We start from the raw sequence: 20,323 nt of genomic DNA on the forward strand, positions 1-20,323 counted from the left end.
TTTTTTTTTTTTTTTTTTTTTTTTTTTTTTTTTTTTTTTTTTTTTTTTTTTTTTTTTTTTTTTTTTTTTTTGTAGGGAAGAAACTTTTCGTTGAATTTCTTATTTAATTCAGTAGCGCTTTCATTATCACATTCTCTGTCGATTGATATCACAAATGGTCTCATTTTATATACATATACAGGATCTTTCTGCTGTATCCGTTTACCACTCAACCAAATTAAGTCTCTTCTCGTCAAACTATGGCCCTCTCATTAAACCATCATATCCACCAAACCTAAGTGAATCATAGAGTGCAATTTCAACTGGTATATATGAACTTGGTTAATCAATGTCTTCACAATGCTAGAGTTAGTTGCTTTGAGTCACTTATCAATGCTGAAAAGAGAAAAAAATGTCTCAAAAATATTACATAAGAATTTCCTTGAAACTGTTGTTCTGGTAAATGTTTGGCCATATCATAGGCTAAATTACAAGCTTAGTCATTAAGCTTAGTCATTGAACTTTTAAACTTGTGTCTTATAGGTTTCTGAAATTTTATTGAAGTGTCTAATAGAGTCTAAACCTTCAATAAAAAGCTTAGGAGGGACTTAGACCTATTCAACATTTTAAAATTTTTTATGTCTACATAAAATTTAAGGTTTAGAATTTTTAATGTTTCGAATCCTATCGAATAAGAGAATTAAATTTTATGTCTAATAAGTTTGTTAGTTTTAAAAAAAATTGCATATGTCATAATTTATTAGACACAAATTGAAAGTTGAGGGACGTAGTTGACAGTTTGAAGAGTTCAAGTTCTTTTAGATATTAAAGTCGATAGCTTTGGAACTTAGTAGACACTTTAATGTTTCACATCTATTTAGGCACAGTCGAAACTTTGAGAACTGATTTGTGCATTAAAATATATATGTCATTGTCAAAGGGTGCATCCCTGTCCAATTTGTTGGCCAGCAGTACTGCATATTAGATTTCCTCTAAAACTTACTAATATGAATGACAGTTTTTATTCTCTCTTTCTTATATCATTTATCCTTTCAATAAAGTTAGTGTTTTTTCTTAACGTGTTGTGAATAGGGACTAGAAGGAAACAAAGGTCGTCTTGTGGAAGACAAAAAGTCTTTGATACCACTAAAGAGATCACGTGATGGAGAACAATCGAATCGGGCTTCGTCTATCACCGGTAGCTCAGGTCGTAAATTAATTGTCAGGAAGGATAAAATTTCTGAAGTAGATCTTGGACATAAAACTACAAACTCGTCTCAAGGTTCTCAACAAGGATTAGTCATTAGGCCCAGTGAAATGTTGTCATCAGTGAAACCCGTTTCGGTAGTTTTTCCAGGTAAATTTGTTATAAAGAATTTGACTATTGAAAATGCCAATATTTTTTTTTTTAAGGAACGTCATGTAATTATCTGATTCTATCATATGGTGAATACCAAGTGTGCTGTTTCTAATGAACCCTTGGTTGTGCTCGTAGATGAATTATACACATCATGATAATAAAACTTATTGATAGGTTTGTTAAAATATCATTACTAGCCCAATAGGGTCAAGCCCAATAATTGTATGAGCTCATTGTCTATGTATTTTAGGAATAAAGATACTTAGATATTTTAGGAAAATGATTTAGGTATTTTAGTAATAAAGATGCCTAAGTATTTTAGGAAAAGAATTATGGTATTTTAGGAATAAATAGTTAGATATTTTAGGAATAAATACTATAAATATCCCTCCAACCTACCAAGGTTTTCATCCCAAGAAATCCAAAGCACAGAGTGCAGTAGTTTCTACAAAGTGTCTTGTAATCTCTTCTTGATTGGTGTTAATAAAGAGTGCGAGTGCTTCCCACAAAGAGTTGTGTTCAATAATCTGGCATCAGAGCAAGGTTAGTGTAGGTTGTCTGATCTCTTGGAATTCTTAATTTGCTCTGTGGTTGCAGCGTTGTTTGATCTTCCACATCAAAAACGATTTCTTGAGATTATTAGTGAGTAAGTTTCTTAGTGTTGTGAGTTGTTCGTGATTCTGTAGGTTTTGTGTTTAAAGGCTTGTTTGGTACTATTGAGGTCTTACCAACACAATGGTTGATTTCCAAATCTAAATTTGAGGAATTAAGAAACTCAACAGCAACAACTACAATATATGGACAACATGCATGATGTCCTATTTACAAGGACATGAACTTTGGGAGATCGTTGGTAGGGGTGAAACTACGCCGCTAGAGGAGGATTCTAACAGCGCCTTGCACAAATAGAGAATCAAAGCAGGAAAATCAATGTTTGCCTTGAAAACCACAATTGAAGAAGAGTTGTTAGAGCACATTTGAGATAACAAGACACCAAAAGAAGCATAGGACACGTTCGTGATGCTGTTATCAATACGAGGCTACAACTTCTGGAGAACGAGTTGCTATCAATTTCACAACATGACATGACGATTCCTCAATACTTTCACAAAGTCAAGTCGATCTGTCGGGAGATTACTGAACTAGACTTGAAGTTCGCCATTGGAGAAGCTCGATTGAAGAGGATCATTATCTACGGATTGTGACCAGAATATAGAAGCTTTGTTATTGCTATACAAGGATGACCCGCTCAACCATCACTTGTAGAGTTTGAAAATTTGTTAGCTAGTCAAGAAGCCATGACTAAACAAATGGGTGAAATCACATTATAGGGTGAAGAAGAAGCACTTTACACGTGAAAGTCAGAGCAACAATAAGTCGTCTACCAAACGTGGATACAAAAATGGTGACAAAGGAAGAAGCCATCAAGGAACTGCACAACCAAGGAGAGCTTAGAAGAACGACAACAATAACTCTCAGGTGAAGAGATTTGGAGGTATTTGCTACAATTGGGGAAAAATGGTCACATGCTCAGGGATTGTTTGTCCAAGAAAAAGTCTATTGAAAGTAATGTGACAACATCAAAAAAGGAGATGAAGGATGAATTGGATGGAGAGGCAATATGTGTCATAGAAGAAGACGAACTAGCGCTCATGGCAATGATAGGAGAACATATCAATTACGAGGATGACTGGATCATTGGTTCAGGATGCTCAAACCACATGGCTGACGATCAGAGTGATGCAATGGAAGTAGGGTGGCCCTCAGAGAAGGAAGTACTATAAGACTTGGACAACAGTGAAAAAACTTTACCACAGAAAATGATGGAGCAAACTGTACACATTTGCTTAAGTGTTGGTGTGCCTGAAGATCCAAGTGACATTGTGTTGGTGAGCAAGAAGTGACTCAATCAAGCGAACATAGTGAAAAACAAAGGGCACCTCAACAACTTAAACGATTAGAAAGAATCCAAAAGCCAAATTTAAAGCATGCCAATACAACTATTATAAAAGACAAAGTTAAAGGGCTAGAGACATGAAGAAACATCACAAAATACGGCTTGGCAACAAGCAGTGGAGGAAGAAACTATAGCCTTGGAGCAAAATCAAACTTGGGAACGAGTGCCAAGACCATGAGATGTCAAATCCATCTTTTGCAAGTGGATTTACGAAATAAAATATACCCCAGATGGATCAATCGTGAGATACAAAGATCAAACTGTAGCTCCAAGGTTCTCTCAACAATATGGACTAGACTATGGTGAAACATTGAGTCCAGTGGCGAAGATCACTATCGTACAGGTTCCTCCAGTACTTATGGTAATTAAAAATTGGAAATTATGATAGATGGATATGAAGAATGTTTTCTTGCATGGAGAGTTGGACTGGGAGATCTACATGAACCAACCTAATTGGTTTGAAAATGAAGTTGGAGTCATTAGTCTGTACATGCAAAGTGCGAAGAAGCCTCATTTATATTCAGCTTGACAGATTTTGCAATATGTCAAAAGTACAATCGATTATGGTCTCTTGTACAAAAGAAGTGAAGACCAAGCTAGTTGGATACTGTGATGCTGACTATGCAGGACATCATGATACCCGAAGGTCAAGCACTAGGTATGTGATCAAGCTCGGTTTGAGAACAATTTTTTGGCGTAACAAAATACAACCAGTAGTATCATTGTCAACTAGAGAAGCAGAGTACAAAGCACTAGCTGGAGCAACTCAGGAAAGTACATGGTTGAAACTCTTGATGGAAAATTGACACTAGAAAATTGACTATCCAATACCACTTCATTACGACAACCAATCTGCAATTTGCCTAGCAAAAAATTTGAGATATCGTGCTAGAACAAAGCATGTGGAGATGCATTACCATTTTATTAGAGAACGTCTTCAAAGAAGAATACGGATGACCAAGTGGTAAACTTGTTTACAAAAGGGCTGAATACTGACAAATATGAGGGCTTTCACTATCAACTCAACATGATGCAACGAATGTTGGCTAGTGCTGAGGGGGAGTGTTAAAATATCATCACTAGTCTAATAGGGTCAAGCACAATAATTGTATGAGCCCATTGTCTATGCATTGTAGGAAAATGATTTAGGTATTTTAGGAATAAATAGTTAGATATTTTAGGAATAAATTGTTTAGCATGTACTATAAATACCCCTCAAACCTACCAAGGTTTTCATCCCAAGAAATCCAAAGCACAAAGTGCAGTAGTTTTACATAGTGTCTTGTAATCTCTTCTCGATTGGTGTTATTAAAGAGTGCAAGTGTTTTCCACAACAAGTTGTGTTCAACAAGGTTTCTTGTTTCAAGCTTTGACCTAGTTGATGAAAATGGGTTGTGTGATAATAATAGAATTGTCACATGATAAAACATTCTGTAAAAATGGCACAAATTTAAAAACTCATATGTTGGTGGTATACGTAGATTAGTGACCTACTTTATATTAGAAATATCAACGATATACTTTACCTGTGATCTAAAATTGGTATATCATGTTCTTCATCGATGATACAAAGATAGTGTTGGTATACATTTGTAATATACTTTATCTATAAAAATGGTATTTGAGTGATAAACTTAATATTTGGTATATTAGCAATGTACTTTATCACATAAATGGTAAACCAGTAATCTACTTTATATTAGATATTTCAATGTTACAAAAAGGTTATAACAATATACCAGGGAAAAATTGTCATGTTTGCAAATTATTTTTTCATGTGACAAATTTACAAATATGGCGTTTAGTTTTAACCACATTATAATTCCTCTTATTAACTGTGTTACGATTTCCCTTTAATTAATTGATATAATTAGTGAGGTAGGCTTGGAGTCATCATGGCTACTTACCTGAAAATTTGGTTGGAGGGAAACCATGAAGAAATTGAAGTCAAAAGCTGACATAATCGTTGCCATGAATTTTATGGATGAAACATGGTACCGAACTTGTAGATGGAATTTTGTCTAAAACCTGTTGTGATTAAACGTTTTTTTTTTCCCCCATTAATGCCAAATGAATAGCTTTTTGACAATCTCCATTGGCTTGAGATTGGGGAGTACATCTTATCTTCAATTCATGTTCATAAACAACTCAACCAGGAATAGTGCTGCTGAGTCTTCGTCATATGTTTTGTAGACAGGATCTAGAACAAGGATATATATTCGCCGTGACACAATGATTTAAGCCAACTAGGTTATGTGATACTTCTTCATGCCATTCGGAGAAGTAAAATTTACTAAACTGACTTATCCATTGCATCATCTACAAGAGCTGAAAAACCATGATTTTCTGAGAAAATATTGAGTTATCTGTAATTGATTGTTACTTTTAACCATTTATTTTAACAGATGATCTACAGTTGAGATTTCTTTTAAAGCTGTTGTTAATTTTTGTAGTAACCTTCATTTTTGCTGAATCAGATAAGAAAGCATTAACAAATGGTAACATGGGATGCAAATCACATCAGAAGGGCTCAAGTTCTTCTCAGTGTGCGAGGTCATTGAATACTGCACTTTTTCGAGATCAATGCACCAGTAACAGTAGCAAGCGTTCAACTTCCTCTGAGCATGTGAGACCAATTTCTCGTGATCAACATAACAGAAAAAATACAAATAGTTCTTTGCATCATATGCATGACTTGACAAAGGGTGCAGAGAAAGTCAAAATATCTTGGGTTAATGAATTAGGAAATGAGTCTATCCCCAAGTTCAATTACATACCAAACAATCTAATTTTTCAGAACGCCAGTGTCAACATTTCACTGGCTCGGATTTCAGAGGATGATTGCTGTTCAAGTTGCTCAGGTGATTGCCTGTTATCATCTTATCCATGTGCTTGTGCTCGTGAAACTGGTGGGGAATTTGCTTACACACGAGAAGGCCTACTGAAAGAAGAATTTCTAAATCAATGTATGTCTATGAGATGCGAGCCTAACAAGGAGCATCTCTTTTATTGTGAAGATTGCCCAATTGAGAGGTTAAAGAATGGCTACAAGCCTGATCGATGCAAGGGTCATTTGCTCAGGAAGTTTATCAAAGAATGCTGGGGCAAATGTGGATGTGACATGCAGTGTGGAAATCGAGTTGTACAACGAGGTATTTCTTGCAAATTGCAGGTCAGATTTTCCTTATATCTTCCTATGATGTTACTGTTCTGAAACTGCTTTTATCCTCCAACTTGTATAACTTACTGAGTTGCTGGACATTATTGATTTAACTTGTTCACTGTCAACCGCATTTAATAAAGTACTTCCATAAAATGCTAAAAAATAGTACCTGTACTGAAATCCATATTGTATTAATTTTCTATGCATAGTAATATTCTTTCTTATTCAAATATGAGCAACTTAGACCTTTTTATATAGGAGAAAGACCAATAACAAAATAAGGAAAAACTATTGACTATAGTAAACCTAAACTGAAAATGAATATTAACTAATAAATTTTTACAAATATTAGACAAACCAACACTCTCCCTCAAACTGGTTTAAATACGTCTTCCATAGCTTGTCCCTTAGTTTGTCATATTGTTTCTTTGGTAGTCCTTTAGTCAATACATTAATATTTTGCTTGTCAGCCTCAATATGTTTTGTTCTATGAGGTAGAATTGGATTATAAGCTATAGATGACAACCTTGTTATAATAGATTTGTACTGGGGTTATCTGTGATAACCTCAATTCTTCTAATGTCCTTTTGATCTACAAATTCCATGTGTTAAAACTCTACATATTGCTTCAACCCTACACCTTGCACCACCTTCTTCTTTTTTTTTTTTTTTTTTTTTCCCTAATGCTATATCATGTGATTAGGTTTCCTCCAACGAAATAATAGTAACTGAAGGTAGATCTATTAAAGCATTGATACAATTAATGTCGAAGGAATGAACTTGATTTAAGGAATATTTGTGTAATTCCATTAAATGAGGGAAGTAGTTGACCTCCCAATTGTTACCTATTATCAAGGGATTTATTTAGATCAGATTTATAGCAAGCAAGATAAATTTACACTTGCAACATCGTATTAGAGTCCTATTCTGGGAGATTTGATTGATCAACATAACCTTCATAACTACCGATCTTCCACCTTAACGAATTGGAGCCTTCATAGCTATCGAACTCCACCTTGACCAAGTTTCATTTGAAGCCTTCATAGCTATCGAACTCCACCTTGACCAAGTTTCATTTGAAGCCTTCATAGCTACCATCCATCAATAAAACATCATTGTTCCAGCATTGCGTTAGCATTGAACAGTAATCTGAGCACGTTAAAGAGTATTCACAGTAGGAAGGCCAAAAATTAGCATTGGCATTCCTAGCTTTCATTCACCACAAGTGCAGCACCAAGCCCACTATCAATTTATTCACTTATTCATCCATCAGTTTGCAAGCGCACATGCGTTTGTTTGTAGTTTGAGAAACAAGGGATAAATGTCAAATGCACAAGTGTACATCACAGAGGAATAAAAGGTGCCAATTATTAAGACTAGTGGATTCAATAATGAAGAGATTGAGAGCTTGGTGGTGTTCTTCATTCACTTTTTGTATAAGCTCTTTAGAAATAAGTTAGGTTAACTCTTCAAGTAAGTCTTTCAGTGCAACTGATCACATGACCTCTCACTCAAAATTATTTAAAACATATAAACCATACCCAAGTAATTGGAAAATTACAGTGACAAATGGAACCAGTGCCACCATTGCATGAATAGGCGATATATTTATTTCTCAAATCCTTACACTAAAAAATGTCCCAAAAAACTATCTATTAGTCTCCTTTCCATACAAAAGCTTTCCTATGACAGCCACTATAATGCTATTTTCTCCTCATCATGTTGTGTTTTTCAAGACCAAAAATTGGAACGGACAATTGGACTTGCTAAGGAATTGAATGACCTATACTACTTGCAATTACCTGAGAGAACAACTAGCCCTGTAACTGTGTCATTTCTTAGTTTCTCTAATAAGGATCAATTTGGTTAAATCACTTCTGCATGGATCATCCTTCGTTTAGAGTTTTGAGAATTATGTTGCCAAATTTGTTTCAAGAATTTCAAGTCTCTGATTTTTAGTGTGATACATGTGAATTCTCCAAACGTACTCGTATATCTTTTCTCACCGGTTAAAATAAAAGTCTATCCTTTTTGTTTGATTCATAGTGATACATGGGGGCCCTCAACTCTTCCAAGTTTTTCTGGTGCTCGTTGGTTTCTTACATTAATTTATAATTGTACTCGGATCAGATGACTATTCCTTTTCAAACAAAAATCAGATGTTAGTAATATTATTACTACCTTTCACTCATTGATTTAGCCCCAATTTGGAGTCAAAATCAAAATATTTTGAAATGACAATGCAAGAGATTATTTCAATCAAATCTTATCCCCATATTTCTATTCTAAAAGTATTATCCATGATTCTTCGTGTGTTACTATACCAGTAGCACAACAAAATGAAGGGACCAAAAGGAAAAATGGACTCCTTTTAAACACTACCCGAGCATTGCTTTTTTATGAAAACATGTCAAAAACTTATTAGAGAGAGGCAATTCTTATTGAAACTCACATGATTAATCGTCTCTCATCTCGTGTCTTGAATAATCTAATCCCCATAGAAGTCCTCAACTATTTCATCCTCACTTTCGAACATCAAATCGTCTCATACCTTGCATATTTGGGTGAACCGCCTTTCTTCATGTTCACAACATCAGAGAGTAAACTTGATCTAAGAGCAATAAAATGTGCCTTTTTAGGATATTCTTCGACCACAAAGGGGTACAAATGCTACAACCCTACATCTAGAAAGTCTTACACTTCAATTGATGTGATATTCACCGAGCATAAACTGTTCTTTTCTTAGGCCTCTCGTCAAGGGGAGATTGAAGAGGGTCCATGGGAAACTATTGAACCCCTAGTCACTAAATAACCAGCCCACAGGACCAACGCCTCTCCCCTACTGCCACAAAGTTACCAACTAAACCATACACTCTACCTCCATTGCCAGATCTGTTGTTCTCTCAGATATATGCTAGAAGGAAAGTCATTTCAGAGCCGATTTAAGTACAAACATCTGACTCTACTCAAAATGAGGATGTAACACAATTACCAATAGATGATAGACCTATAGCTCTCCAAAAAAAACCTAATAAAGAATGCATAAAATGACCTTTATACCCTCTATCAAACTCTATTTCTCTTTGAAAACAATCTCCATCACATAAGAGTTTCATTGTGAGTCTAAATTCAATTGTTATACCAAAAACAATTTTTTAAGCTTTATTCAAAAGAGAATGGCAGCATGCTATGAAAGAAGAAATGCATTCTCTAAAAAGATTAACACATGGGAAGTTGTGGAACAGGCCAAAAGGAAAAAAATATAGTTGGGTGTAGGTGGCTTTTCACAAAGTACAAGGCTGATGGAATGTCGGAAAGGTACAAGGCAAGGTTAGTAGCTAAGGCATACACTCAAGCTTATGATGTAGATTACCAGGAGACAGTGGCCCTAGTTGCAAAGATGAACATCGTAAGAATATTGTTATCTTTAGCTGCCAACTTAAATTGGCAGCTTTCATAGTATGATGTTAAGAATGCATTTTCAATCTAGATGAGAAATCTACATAAGAATTCTTCCCGGATTGAAAGCTCAAGAGGTAAGGTATGAAAATTGAGATAGGCCATACATGGACTAAAACAATGACGTGGTTTGGAAGATTCACAAATGTAATGAAAGAGGATATAAGCAAAGTTAAAGAGACCACACTCTCTTTATCAAACATTCAGAATCAAGAGGAGTTATAGTGCTTTTAGTATATGTAGATGGCATCATAGACATTGGAGATAATGAAGAAGAAACACTCGAATTAAGAAGAAAATTGATGAAAGAATTTGAGATCAAAGAACTTGGAAGGCTAAAGTACTTCTGGTATTGAAGTAACGTATTCAGCTTAGGGTATTTTCATATCACAACAGAAATATGTAGTTGATTTATTGATGGAAACAGGAAAAGCATATCTAAATCTGTAACAACACCAATGGATCCAAATTAGAAATTGGGAAAATAAAAAAAGACCATGCAGTGAACGGAAAAATGTACTAGAGGCTAGTAGGGAGGCTTATATATATAGCTCACATTCGACTAGACAGCATACTCAGCGAGTGTAATCAACCAATTCATATATGGTTCGCTGGAGCCTCACCTTCAGGCAGTATATAGAGTATTATGTTACCTTGAAGGAACTTTAGGAAAGGAAATTTTATTCAAACGGAACAATTCTCTTGCAGGTAAGCTTACACCAATGATGACTATATTGGATTGATAGTGGACAGAAGATCTAAATGAGGTATTATACTTTTCTTGGAGGTAATTTAGCAACATGGAGAAGCAAAAAGCAAAATGTGGTGGCTAGATCATTTGTCGAATTAGAATTTCGAGCTATTGCACAAGAGCTATGTGAACTCTTATGGTTAAAGACAATCCTTGATGAATAACATATCAAGGGACAAAGGTCTGATAAAGTTGTACTGTGACGACAAATGAACTATCAATATTGCATATAATCCTATCCAACATGATAAGACAAAACTTATTGAAATTGATCGACATTTTATCAAAGAGAAATTAGAGAAGGGGATAGTGTGCATTAGTTTTGTGCCCTCACAACTTCAACTAGCAGATATATTAACAAAAAGACTTCACATTTCATGAGTAAGTATCCAAGCTAGGAATTGATGATATCTATTCCTTACCTTGAGGGGGAGTGTTGAAAGAATGACCTTCGTTTAAAGAATGTTTGTGTAATTCCATTAAACAAGGAAGTAGTTAAAGAATGAAGAAGTACTCTAACATCAACTTCCTGCAAGACTAAGAGAGCTTACAAACAAAAAGTAATGATATAATTAAATTTATTGTAACTCTAATTAAGATTTTGGATTTAGTGGGGATTAGTATGGTATAAGAGCAAGAAGTCGTGTGTTTGAACCCCTATAATGTCATTTTTTCTCCAATCGATTTCAACTTGTTGGGCTTTATACAAATTTTCAAGCCCACAGTGGATGGGAGCGTTAAAATATTGATATAATTAAATTTATCATATATCTCAACTTAAGTTTTTAGGTTAGGTGATGATTTAACAAGATCTTTTGTTAGTAACACTACATGCTTAGTCTGGATCAATATAAACTTCTATTCGAATGTTATAGTGGTTTTTCGAATAAAACACCTTCAAAGTGAGCCAACTAAGGTACATGCATAAATTGATTTATGTGCTCACTGCAACGCAATATTGAATGAGTATGAGATAGATAAATTAATCTTCCCACAAGTATCTAATATTGTTCTTTATCCATTATTTCTTCTGTCTTTTTTGCTCGTAATTTCAATTTGAGTTCAATCGAAGTCTCTTCTATCTTGCAGCCAAGGAACCTTGTTTTTTCACACAAGTCAAAAACATATTTTCTTTGCTAATGTAGATATCTTTGATCTTGTGAACTCCACTCCTAGAAAATATTTGAATGCCCCAAGTCCTTGATTTGAAACTTATTTGCAAGATTTTCCATCAAATCAGCTAGACCAGTTTCATCATCACCTAAGAGAATAATATCATCTATATAGAAACCAAATTGAGATCCTATTATTCTTAGAATGTCTATAAAACATAGCATGGTATACTACAAACATAGTATGAGATACTTCACGCTGAAGATATCCACAACTAGATACAACTTTCCCAAAACACTAGAAACAAGCCCTTGGAGATTGTTTGAGACCATAAAGAGATTTCTGTAATTTTCAATTTTTACTCGGTGGTAAGTCCATAAAAACCTCATACTGAAGATCACCATTGAAAAAACGTTGTTCACGTCAAGCTGGTGGAGAGGTCGATCTAAATTTACTACAAGAGATAAAAGACCTTCAATAGAGTTAATATTAGCAACATGAGCAAATGACTCCTACCAATCAATTCTAAAGGTCTGAATGAAGTCTTTAGCTATCAATCCGGCTTTATAACATTCAATACTATGATCTGCATTACATTTTGTGGGAATCATTAAAACCCATTTATGCCTTACTGGTCTTTTATCATTTGGCCAAATCTATTATTTCTCAAGTACCTTTTTGTTTTAGAGCATTTATCTCCTCCATGATTGCCAATTTCCAATTTGGAATCTCTAAGGCTTTTTGTGTTTTCCTTGGAACAAACTAGGTATTTATCCTGGATGTGAATGTTTTATAACTGTTTGAAAGGTTAGGTGCAACTTCAATGCCTTTTCTAACAGCTATAGGAACATCAAAATCAGATATAATAGTTGAAGAAGTAGGAATAGAAGATGATACAATAGTTGAAGTAGGAATATAAGAAGGGTTATTAGACTACATTTTCATCAGTCGAAGTTTCAGATTGGTTTTGTGAAGGTTGTTGAATTTGGTCTTTGTTCCTTTGGACTGTTCTTCTAGCATAAAACTTCAGCTTTGGAACTTGGTTATCAGAATCATTCTGTAGTATTTCTCTGCCCTTGATTAAGAACTTTCTATTTCTAAGCTTAGCATTAAAGGACTTGTAAAAGTTAAAACATATAATATTTGGAAGAGGAACAGAAACGTCTCGAAAATTTTCTCCTCCTACTGAATTCTCCCTTGAAGAGAATCCTGGGAAGGTTTAGATGGTTTTCCAACAGAGATCCATTAATTCTCAAAGTTTTTATTTTTTTTATTTTTTATTGCTTTTTTTTTTCTGTGAATCAAAATATTTATAACCATTTTTACAAGAAGAATACCACAAGAAAACACATTTGAGGGCTCTATGGTCAAGTTTTGACTAAAAGTAACTAGGTATACGAGCATAAGTAGTAGTATAAAAAATTTGATACATAAATCAAAACTTATGCGAGTTGTTGGAATATTGTTTAAGACAATTGTAAGGGTTTTGAAATTCCAAACTTTGGTAGGCATTTTATTTATGAGATAGGCAGAAGTAAGTTTCCCATCCTCCCACCAAAATACATTTTTGAACATGCATGGAAAACATTATTGCACAAGCTACTTCAAGTAAATGTCTGGGTTTTTTTTCAGCAGTCCCATTTTGTTGAGGCACGTTACAACAAGTAAGTTGATGAAAAATAACTTTCTTTTTTAGAAATCACCCAAATATTCATTGAAATACTCCGTTCCATGGTCAAAATGCAAAGTGTATAAATAGATTTCTCACCTCAGACTTTTGTGCCATCAAATAAACATAAGATAGATGGGTATTGTCATCAACAAAAATGTAATTGACCATCTTTTTTTTATTACATCAATGACCATGCACAAAAGGAAAAAGAGAAAAAAGAAATTGTAGGTGAGAGTTTATGTGAAGTTCTTTTCACTTTTCCCCCTTGACAATACTACTACACTATGGTAATCAGGGAGTATATTGGCCTTATAGGTGGTCCTTGCTTTTCAAAAAGTATTCATAAGATCCTAGAAGAATAATTGGAAATGTTTAGTTGTTTCAATCTTCAACAGAGCTTTTTGTTTGTTTATTCGAGTATCAAGTCAGACAAATGAACGTGGAAACTGTTTAACTAGTTCTTCTTTCTTGAATAGTTCAATTTCACTTTTCAAATTCATGGTGAATCTTTTAAACTAAAACATTCATGATGTAATGTGACAATATAAAGGAAACGGATACTTGTTTGACTTGGTAACTTTAAGCCAGATTTCATGCTATGACTTCATTTAGTTAAGATACATACTTGACCTCCGTGTTTCAGGTCTACTTCACTTGTGAAGGAAAAGGATGGGGCCTCAGAACACTAAAGAACTTGCCAAAAGGGTCTTTTGTTTGCGAGTACGTTGGTGAAGTATTGACAAATACAGAGTTGTATGATCGAAATATGCAAAGCACTGGTAATGAGAGGCATACGTATCCTGTAACTCTTGATGCAGACTGGGGCTCAGAGGGAGTTCTAGAGGATGATGAGCTACTTTGTTTGGATGCAACGTATTATGGAAATGTTGCAAGATTTATTAACCACAGGTATGCAAGTATTGCATGCACGTTATTTTAGTTGTACACATTTCCTTAACTGAGAATGGAAGTTTATTGTGTGTTAAGTTATGAGACTAGAACTAACACACAAGGTATTTATCAAATGCTTTCAGTCCTTCATTGCATCTGGATCTAGAAATTCTCCTTCCACATAGGGTAAAACCAATCACAGATAATTAAATAAATGGAGACAAGATAAGGATAAGAATGGCACTTAAGAATTTATCCCATTATACTCCAAACTTAGAACTATGTCCAATATTCTGCAATTTCAGGTTTCACTAAAAAGGTAAAGATTACTTTGGGATTCTCACAAAAGCTCAAGACTGATTCTCAGTATGTATACTACAATGAAAATACCCCAAATCATTATGAAACTGTTCAATGCTCTCAAAAATCTCTGTATCTATGACAATAGCCTAGAACATTTTGCCTTATGAGTCTCTACGACCCCAAAAAAAAAAAAAAAAACGAACCCCCACTTTTGAAGAAACCTGTTGAAAACATATAAAGAAATTGTGACGATACGATGTTGCAACATCACATTGCTGCTTATGACATTGTGATGATACAATGTTGTAGCATCTTCACATCGATATTTGTCTTTATCCTTCTTTGGGATGTTTTAGTAATGTTGGGATGCTGTGGGTAGCGTTGAGATAAAAGAATTTCTAGATAGAATTATATTGGAAAGGTGATTAGAATGAACGATTGGTAAATATAAATCCCAAATAAAAAAGTTTTAAGGAATAAAAAAAGAGAAAAAACCCTTTGAACGGTAGGTATCATATTAGTCCATTATATTTATAATGACAATTTAAAAAAAAAAACTATTCAGACCATAATCATAGTATGCTGGCAGTCATCGGGACATCTCTCTTTCAAGGAGGCAAGGGGGATTCGATTTCCCATAGGGATAGGGTACTACAACAGGAAGTTGATCATTGATGAATTAGCATAGAATTGACTCTAAGTTGGCCTTTTCTTTTGCCTTTATACCAGTGTCGCAACTGTCAAACCAACATCTCGACATTATCCTCTATCCTCTGGGGTCTAATGGCTCTAAAGCCTTGTTTTGGCTCCACAATCCCGACAACTTTTCCATAATATAGATCTTTATTAATAAGCTGTTCCCACAAAAACTCGTGGAATACGAAGTTTAAGGGCTTTATGAAGACTGCTGTCAACAATATGTTCTCCCACATCTGTACTATTCGCTGTCAAACGCTGCCTTTTCAGTTTGGATAGCTAAAGGTGATTTTTTAATTCCCCTGCATAATGTGGTCTTCTACTACATTATTACTATTAGAGGATTGTATTGTTATTAGTATGTAATGTTAGTTGATGAGCTGTTATTGATCGGTTAAGTCTGCGACTTACAAGTGTAGGTATAAATTCACAGCTGTACTATTCCGATTAATCAATCAATGTAATCAAAGGATTTTTTTTTTTTTCATTCTTGGGATTGTTCAATTTTTGTCTGAATTGTTACTTTGTTTTTGAAATTTTCTGAATAGAAATGTTCAACGTGCTTAGTGTTTTACTCAAATGTTTCTCAGAATTGATATATTCTTAGGCTTCATGATCAGGGGTTACAGAAATTCCTTGTCAATTAAACAGTAACACTTTCTGAGTGCTTTAACCAAAGCATACAGCTCCCACTCATAATTGTTCCATTTTGTTCTAGCTTCACTTAGTTTTCCCCGGCCACCTTGGGACTACGTAGCATGTAGTTCTATAGGTATCAACTTCAACGGTGTGCGCTTTGTAAATATCCAGTGGACCGAAATTGGGTCTGAGTTGGCTCTTTCTTGGGAACATCAAAACCTTTTTACTATTCTATATTCCACAGGCATTTTCCTTTCCTTAGACAAGATAATCTGTTAATTGAGCTGTGATTGTGCCAAGTACCGAGTGAAGAATTTTATAAATCATCATGGAACTCCATAGATTGAAGAATTTTGGTTTTACTGAGGTTATTGTTTTTCTATGAGGACATTATTGTACGTTATATAAATAAATTATGTTACAACTTATTAATCCCTCTAATACACTTTCCTAACTTGTTTACAATTTGTTCTTTTTTTCTTAGATGTTCCGATGCAAATTTGATTGACATTCCTGTTGAAGTCGAAACCCCTGATCGCCACTACTATCATGTATGAATCTTGATAAACTTATAACTGTTCTCAACTCACTAGATGTCACTGTCTACAGGAAAAAGTAGAATATTATTCTGCCTCTTTTACTGGAAAATGGAAGTATTTTATATTTTAGCTAAAGAAGTTCGTCTAATTTCATTGCGTATCCGGTACGTGCAGCTTGCTTTTTTTACTAGCAGGGAAGTCAAAGCTTTGGAAGAGCTCACATGGGTAGGTATACTTGAATAACAAACTAAATTCTATTCTGAATTTTTTAGGGTGAATTTACAAGTTTCGTTTTAAACATTCAAAGCTATGTTTAATAGCTAGTAAGTTTTTCTTAAAAAATATCTAGTAGATTTTTTAACTTTCAATAGTATATCAAATTTGTTCGTAATTTATTTTAATAGGTTTCTATTAATTTTGTGCCTTTTAGCCAAAGAATTATGCTGGAGTATTAGTTAGAAAAGTACATTGATTTGAATATTCGAACAATTATGTCAGATGGATGTAATCTGGTCTAGTTACGTTGTACTTTACTATGACATCGGTGCCAATTTAGGCTCTGAAACTAGGAATAGATGGTGCTTATTACTTCACTCTTATATTTTTAAGTGTACTTGAAGTTGTACGTTTAATTTTTGAGTATCTACAGGACTATGCAATTGACTTTGATGATAAAGATCATCCTGTGAAGGCCTTTAAGTGCTGTTGTGGAAGTGCATTTTGTCGAGATGCAAAGAAGAAACACAAGAAAGCACTTCCATAGGTACATTGCATTCTCTTCATCAATAATTAATTTAATGTTTTAATGGTTTTTGGTGGTGTAGAATCTTTTTTCCATGTTTAGTTTTAATATAGGGACCAAAAGTATATTTTGCCAAAAAAAAAAAAAAGATTTAATAAATAATCCAAGGATCTGAGATGTGGTATTGCAAAATCTTTACAAGAAACAGCAATTTTTACGCCAAGTTGTAGCTAGAAACACTAATGATTTCAAGGAAACTATCAAAGAAAAGCACAAACTTGAATGTAAGCGATTATTATAGTGTTTTTTTTTCCCATTTATTCCTTTATTGTAATCTTGCTAATATATATATTTAAGTCTATTGTGTAGAATGTGTATAATTCTTCCATATTTGGTCTCACATTAACATGATATAAGTGCAGTTAGGTTTTGGGTTTGGAACTCTAGCTTGGAGTATGCTTTTTTTTCCACACCCAACCAAAAAGGATATCAACTGCCAATCAGAATCCCAACATTTGGTCGTCCGTGCGTGGGCCACACGTGCCACTGGATCAACAGTTTTTTTTTTTTTTTTACTCTGGTTTGGTTTGAAGTTTTGTTTATGATATCCGAGAATAGAATGTTTGGAATCAAATAATTGCATTTAGTATTTCAATTAAATAACTAATATTTATTTTTAGTTTCCACAGTTAAATTTTAATTTATTTTTCATTCATTATGTCTTAAATTTTCGGATTCTAAATTTTTAACCATCAATTTTAGCATTTATTCTCATGTAAATAAATTTAGTAAAATTAAATAAACTTTTACCAAAATGAATAGTTAATTACATAGGTTATATTAGAAATAAATAAATATAATTAATTTATCTCACTCCTCAACATAGAACACAAATATTTTAATTTATTATCATTTATCATCTCTTTCTCTCAACAGGACAATGGTGAGGGCATTGCTACGACAGATTTGGGTTGAAGTTTTATATAGATGACTTAATGCATGTACCTAGGGAATAATAATGCATAAAGTATTTTTTTTTAGTGAAATAATGACTATGATATATATAGTTCAGTTTACTATATATAAATTTGTCAGATATAATCATCTGCTAAGTATATCTTTATCTACTTTTTACTATACCAATTGAATAAACTATATCTCTATCTACTTTTTACTATTCCAATTGAATACTATATCTCTATCAGCTTTTTACTATACCAATTGAATAAGCTATGAGTAAGCAGTATGATCCATAATCCAATAATTCTACTTAAGAAACTAATCCAGTCAACTAAGAATTTTATTCTCAAACAACCATCAACGTCTTCATTGCACCATACTAATTGAGGCTTTGCATAATCTCAATTTTTTAGCATCAACACATTTTGTCGAACATGTTTGCTGAATTCTTTGCACCCTCTACTTCTCCAAACACATCGCCATCTTCTACTAACATGCGAGTGAAATGGTATCGTCTTCTAATGTGTTTTGTCTCTAACTATCTACATGAAGAATCTTCTCACATTGCTTCTTGCATAATTCTTATAGAGAGTCAGTCTATCATCAATATCATCTCCTTTTTCGCTTCATCTATTGTCACGTACTCGGCCTTAGTAGATGAATGAGCAACACAATTCTAAAGCCTAGACATCTAACTCATCTCATCATCCATGGTTTGCTCCCACTTGGTTGTATCCTCTAACTATAGGGCATCAAAGAGCTCTAGTTCCTCTTTATCAGTCAGCAAGAGATAGTGTAATGAAGGTACATACCTATCTGGTACTCTGATAGTTCTGGATGATCCTCTCAACACCTGCTCAAGTGTCAATTGCTCCACTTCTGGTTACTCAGCAACAGTCTCAGAAGTTTCTCGAGTATCTGCTACAACATCACTATGTGAATTTTTCCGCAACTCAACCTCAACTCCCACTTGATTCGTTGTCCCGGAACCTTTTTTCTCTTTGTCCTTGTACAGAACATTTTCTTCAAAAGTCAAGTCACAATGTCTCAAGATTCTCTTGTTCTTGACATCCTAAAACTTGTACCCCAACATATCAAAATCATGGCCTATAAGGTAGCACTTCACAGGCTTAGCGTCAAACTTGTCACTCTTCTCTAGATCAACATGAACATACGCAGTGTAGCCAAAACTTCTCAAGTGAGAATACTTGAGTTCCTTTCTTGTCCATACTTCTCTTGACAACTTGAACGTCAAGGATACTGACAGCCCTCTATTGATTAAGTAGACTGCTATATTTACAGCATCAGCCCAGAATGTCGCTAGTAATTCAGAATGAATCCTCATACTCCTTATCCGCTCATTCAATGTTTTGTTCATCCTTTCAGCAACACTATTTTGTCTTGCTTTACCGGAAACTATCCTCGTTAGTCTAATTCCCTTAGTTGCACACAATGCTTTGAATTTTGAATTGTCGTATTCTCCTCCATTGTCAGACCTCAAGCATTTGATCTTCAAGTCTTCGAGCCAATCTGGTTTTCAACTTTAGGTTTTCACTTATCTTCTTGCTGAGACTAGAGGGTTGTGTCAGAAGAGATGATAAGATGGAAATTAAAGGGACCTCTTGCACGTTGTATGTTCATAAGCATAGGGATGCTTTCCCAGAGACGATGAGTGCGGACGCACACTATGATGATGAGGGTGTTCATGGGGAGCATGACACCAAGGGGTTCCACTGACCTTCGGACGTCACTACAAAGTAGCTTGACCAGAGAGGGTCCAGGGAGTGTGTGAGCCCCTTGAGGATTCACACTTGCACGTGTGAGTCGTGTGTAGGGAAGTACCACCCCTAGAGAATAGAGATAGGTCCCAAGAGCATGATTGCATGTGTTTGCATTTGCATGGCCCCCTATAATGGGCCACTTACGGAGTATTCTTCAAGATACTCAGGTTGTGTGCCACATCATTTTTCAGGTGAAGGTAAGGCGCACATATATGGAGGACGGGAACATCGTGAGCAGAGACTGTAGCACGTGTATAGGGTAGACTCATATTTAAATTTCTAGTCTTATGTGTTAGAATAGGTTATTTTGCATTTCAT

The 20,323-nt window shown here is 34.5% G+C and overlaps 1 protein-coding gene across 3 annotated transcripts in view; it reads left to right on the top strand.

Moving 5' to 3' along the window:
• LOC111436130 (histone-lysine N-methyltransferase SUVR4-like) overlaps positions 1-20,221 on the top strand; it is a 22,138-nt gene extending 1,917 nt beyond the window's left edge. Inside the window, exons 3-9 of one of the 3 annotated variants that reach the window (XM_023073825.1) lie at positions 1,072-1,336; positions 5,774-6,468; positions 14,098-14,363; positions 16,468-16,534; positions 16,697-16,747; positions 17,172-17,285; positions 20,197-20,221. In XM_023073825.1, the coding sequence (XP_022929593.1) occupies positions 1,072-1,336; positions 5,774-6,468; positions 14,098-14,363; positions 16,468-16,534; positions 16,697-16,747; positions 17,172-17,285 (1,458 nt within the window). In that variant the 3' untranslated portion in view covers positions 20,197-20,221. Of the gene's footprint in view, positions 1-1,071; positions 1,337-5,773; positions 6,469-14,097; positions 14,364-16,467; positions 16,535-16,696; positions 16,748-17,171; positions 17,413-17,689; positions 17,814-20,196 lie in introns of those variants that run through there. The other 2 variants (XM_023073823.1, XM_023073824.1) reach the window with 2 other exon arrangements.
• Positions 20,222-20,323: the final 102 nt, after the last annotated feature.

The sequence above is a fragment of the Cucurbita moschata genome, unplaced genomic scaffold (genome assembly GCF_002738365.1).
Source record: "Cucurbita moschata cultivar Rifu unplaced genomic scaffold, Cmos_1.0 Cmo_Scf00052, whole genome shotgun sequence".
Taxonomy (NCBI): Eukaryota; Viridiplantae; Streptophyta; class Magnoliopsida; order Cucurbitales; family Cucurbitaceae; genus Cucurbita; species Cucurbita moschata.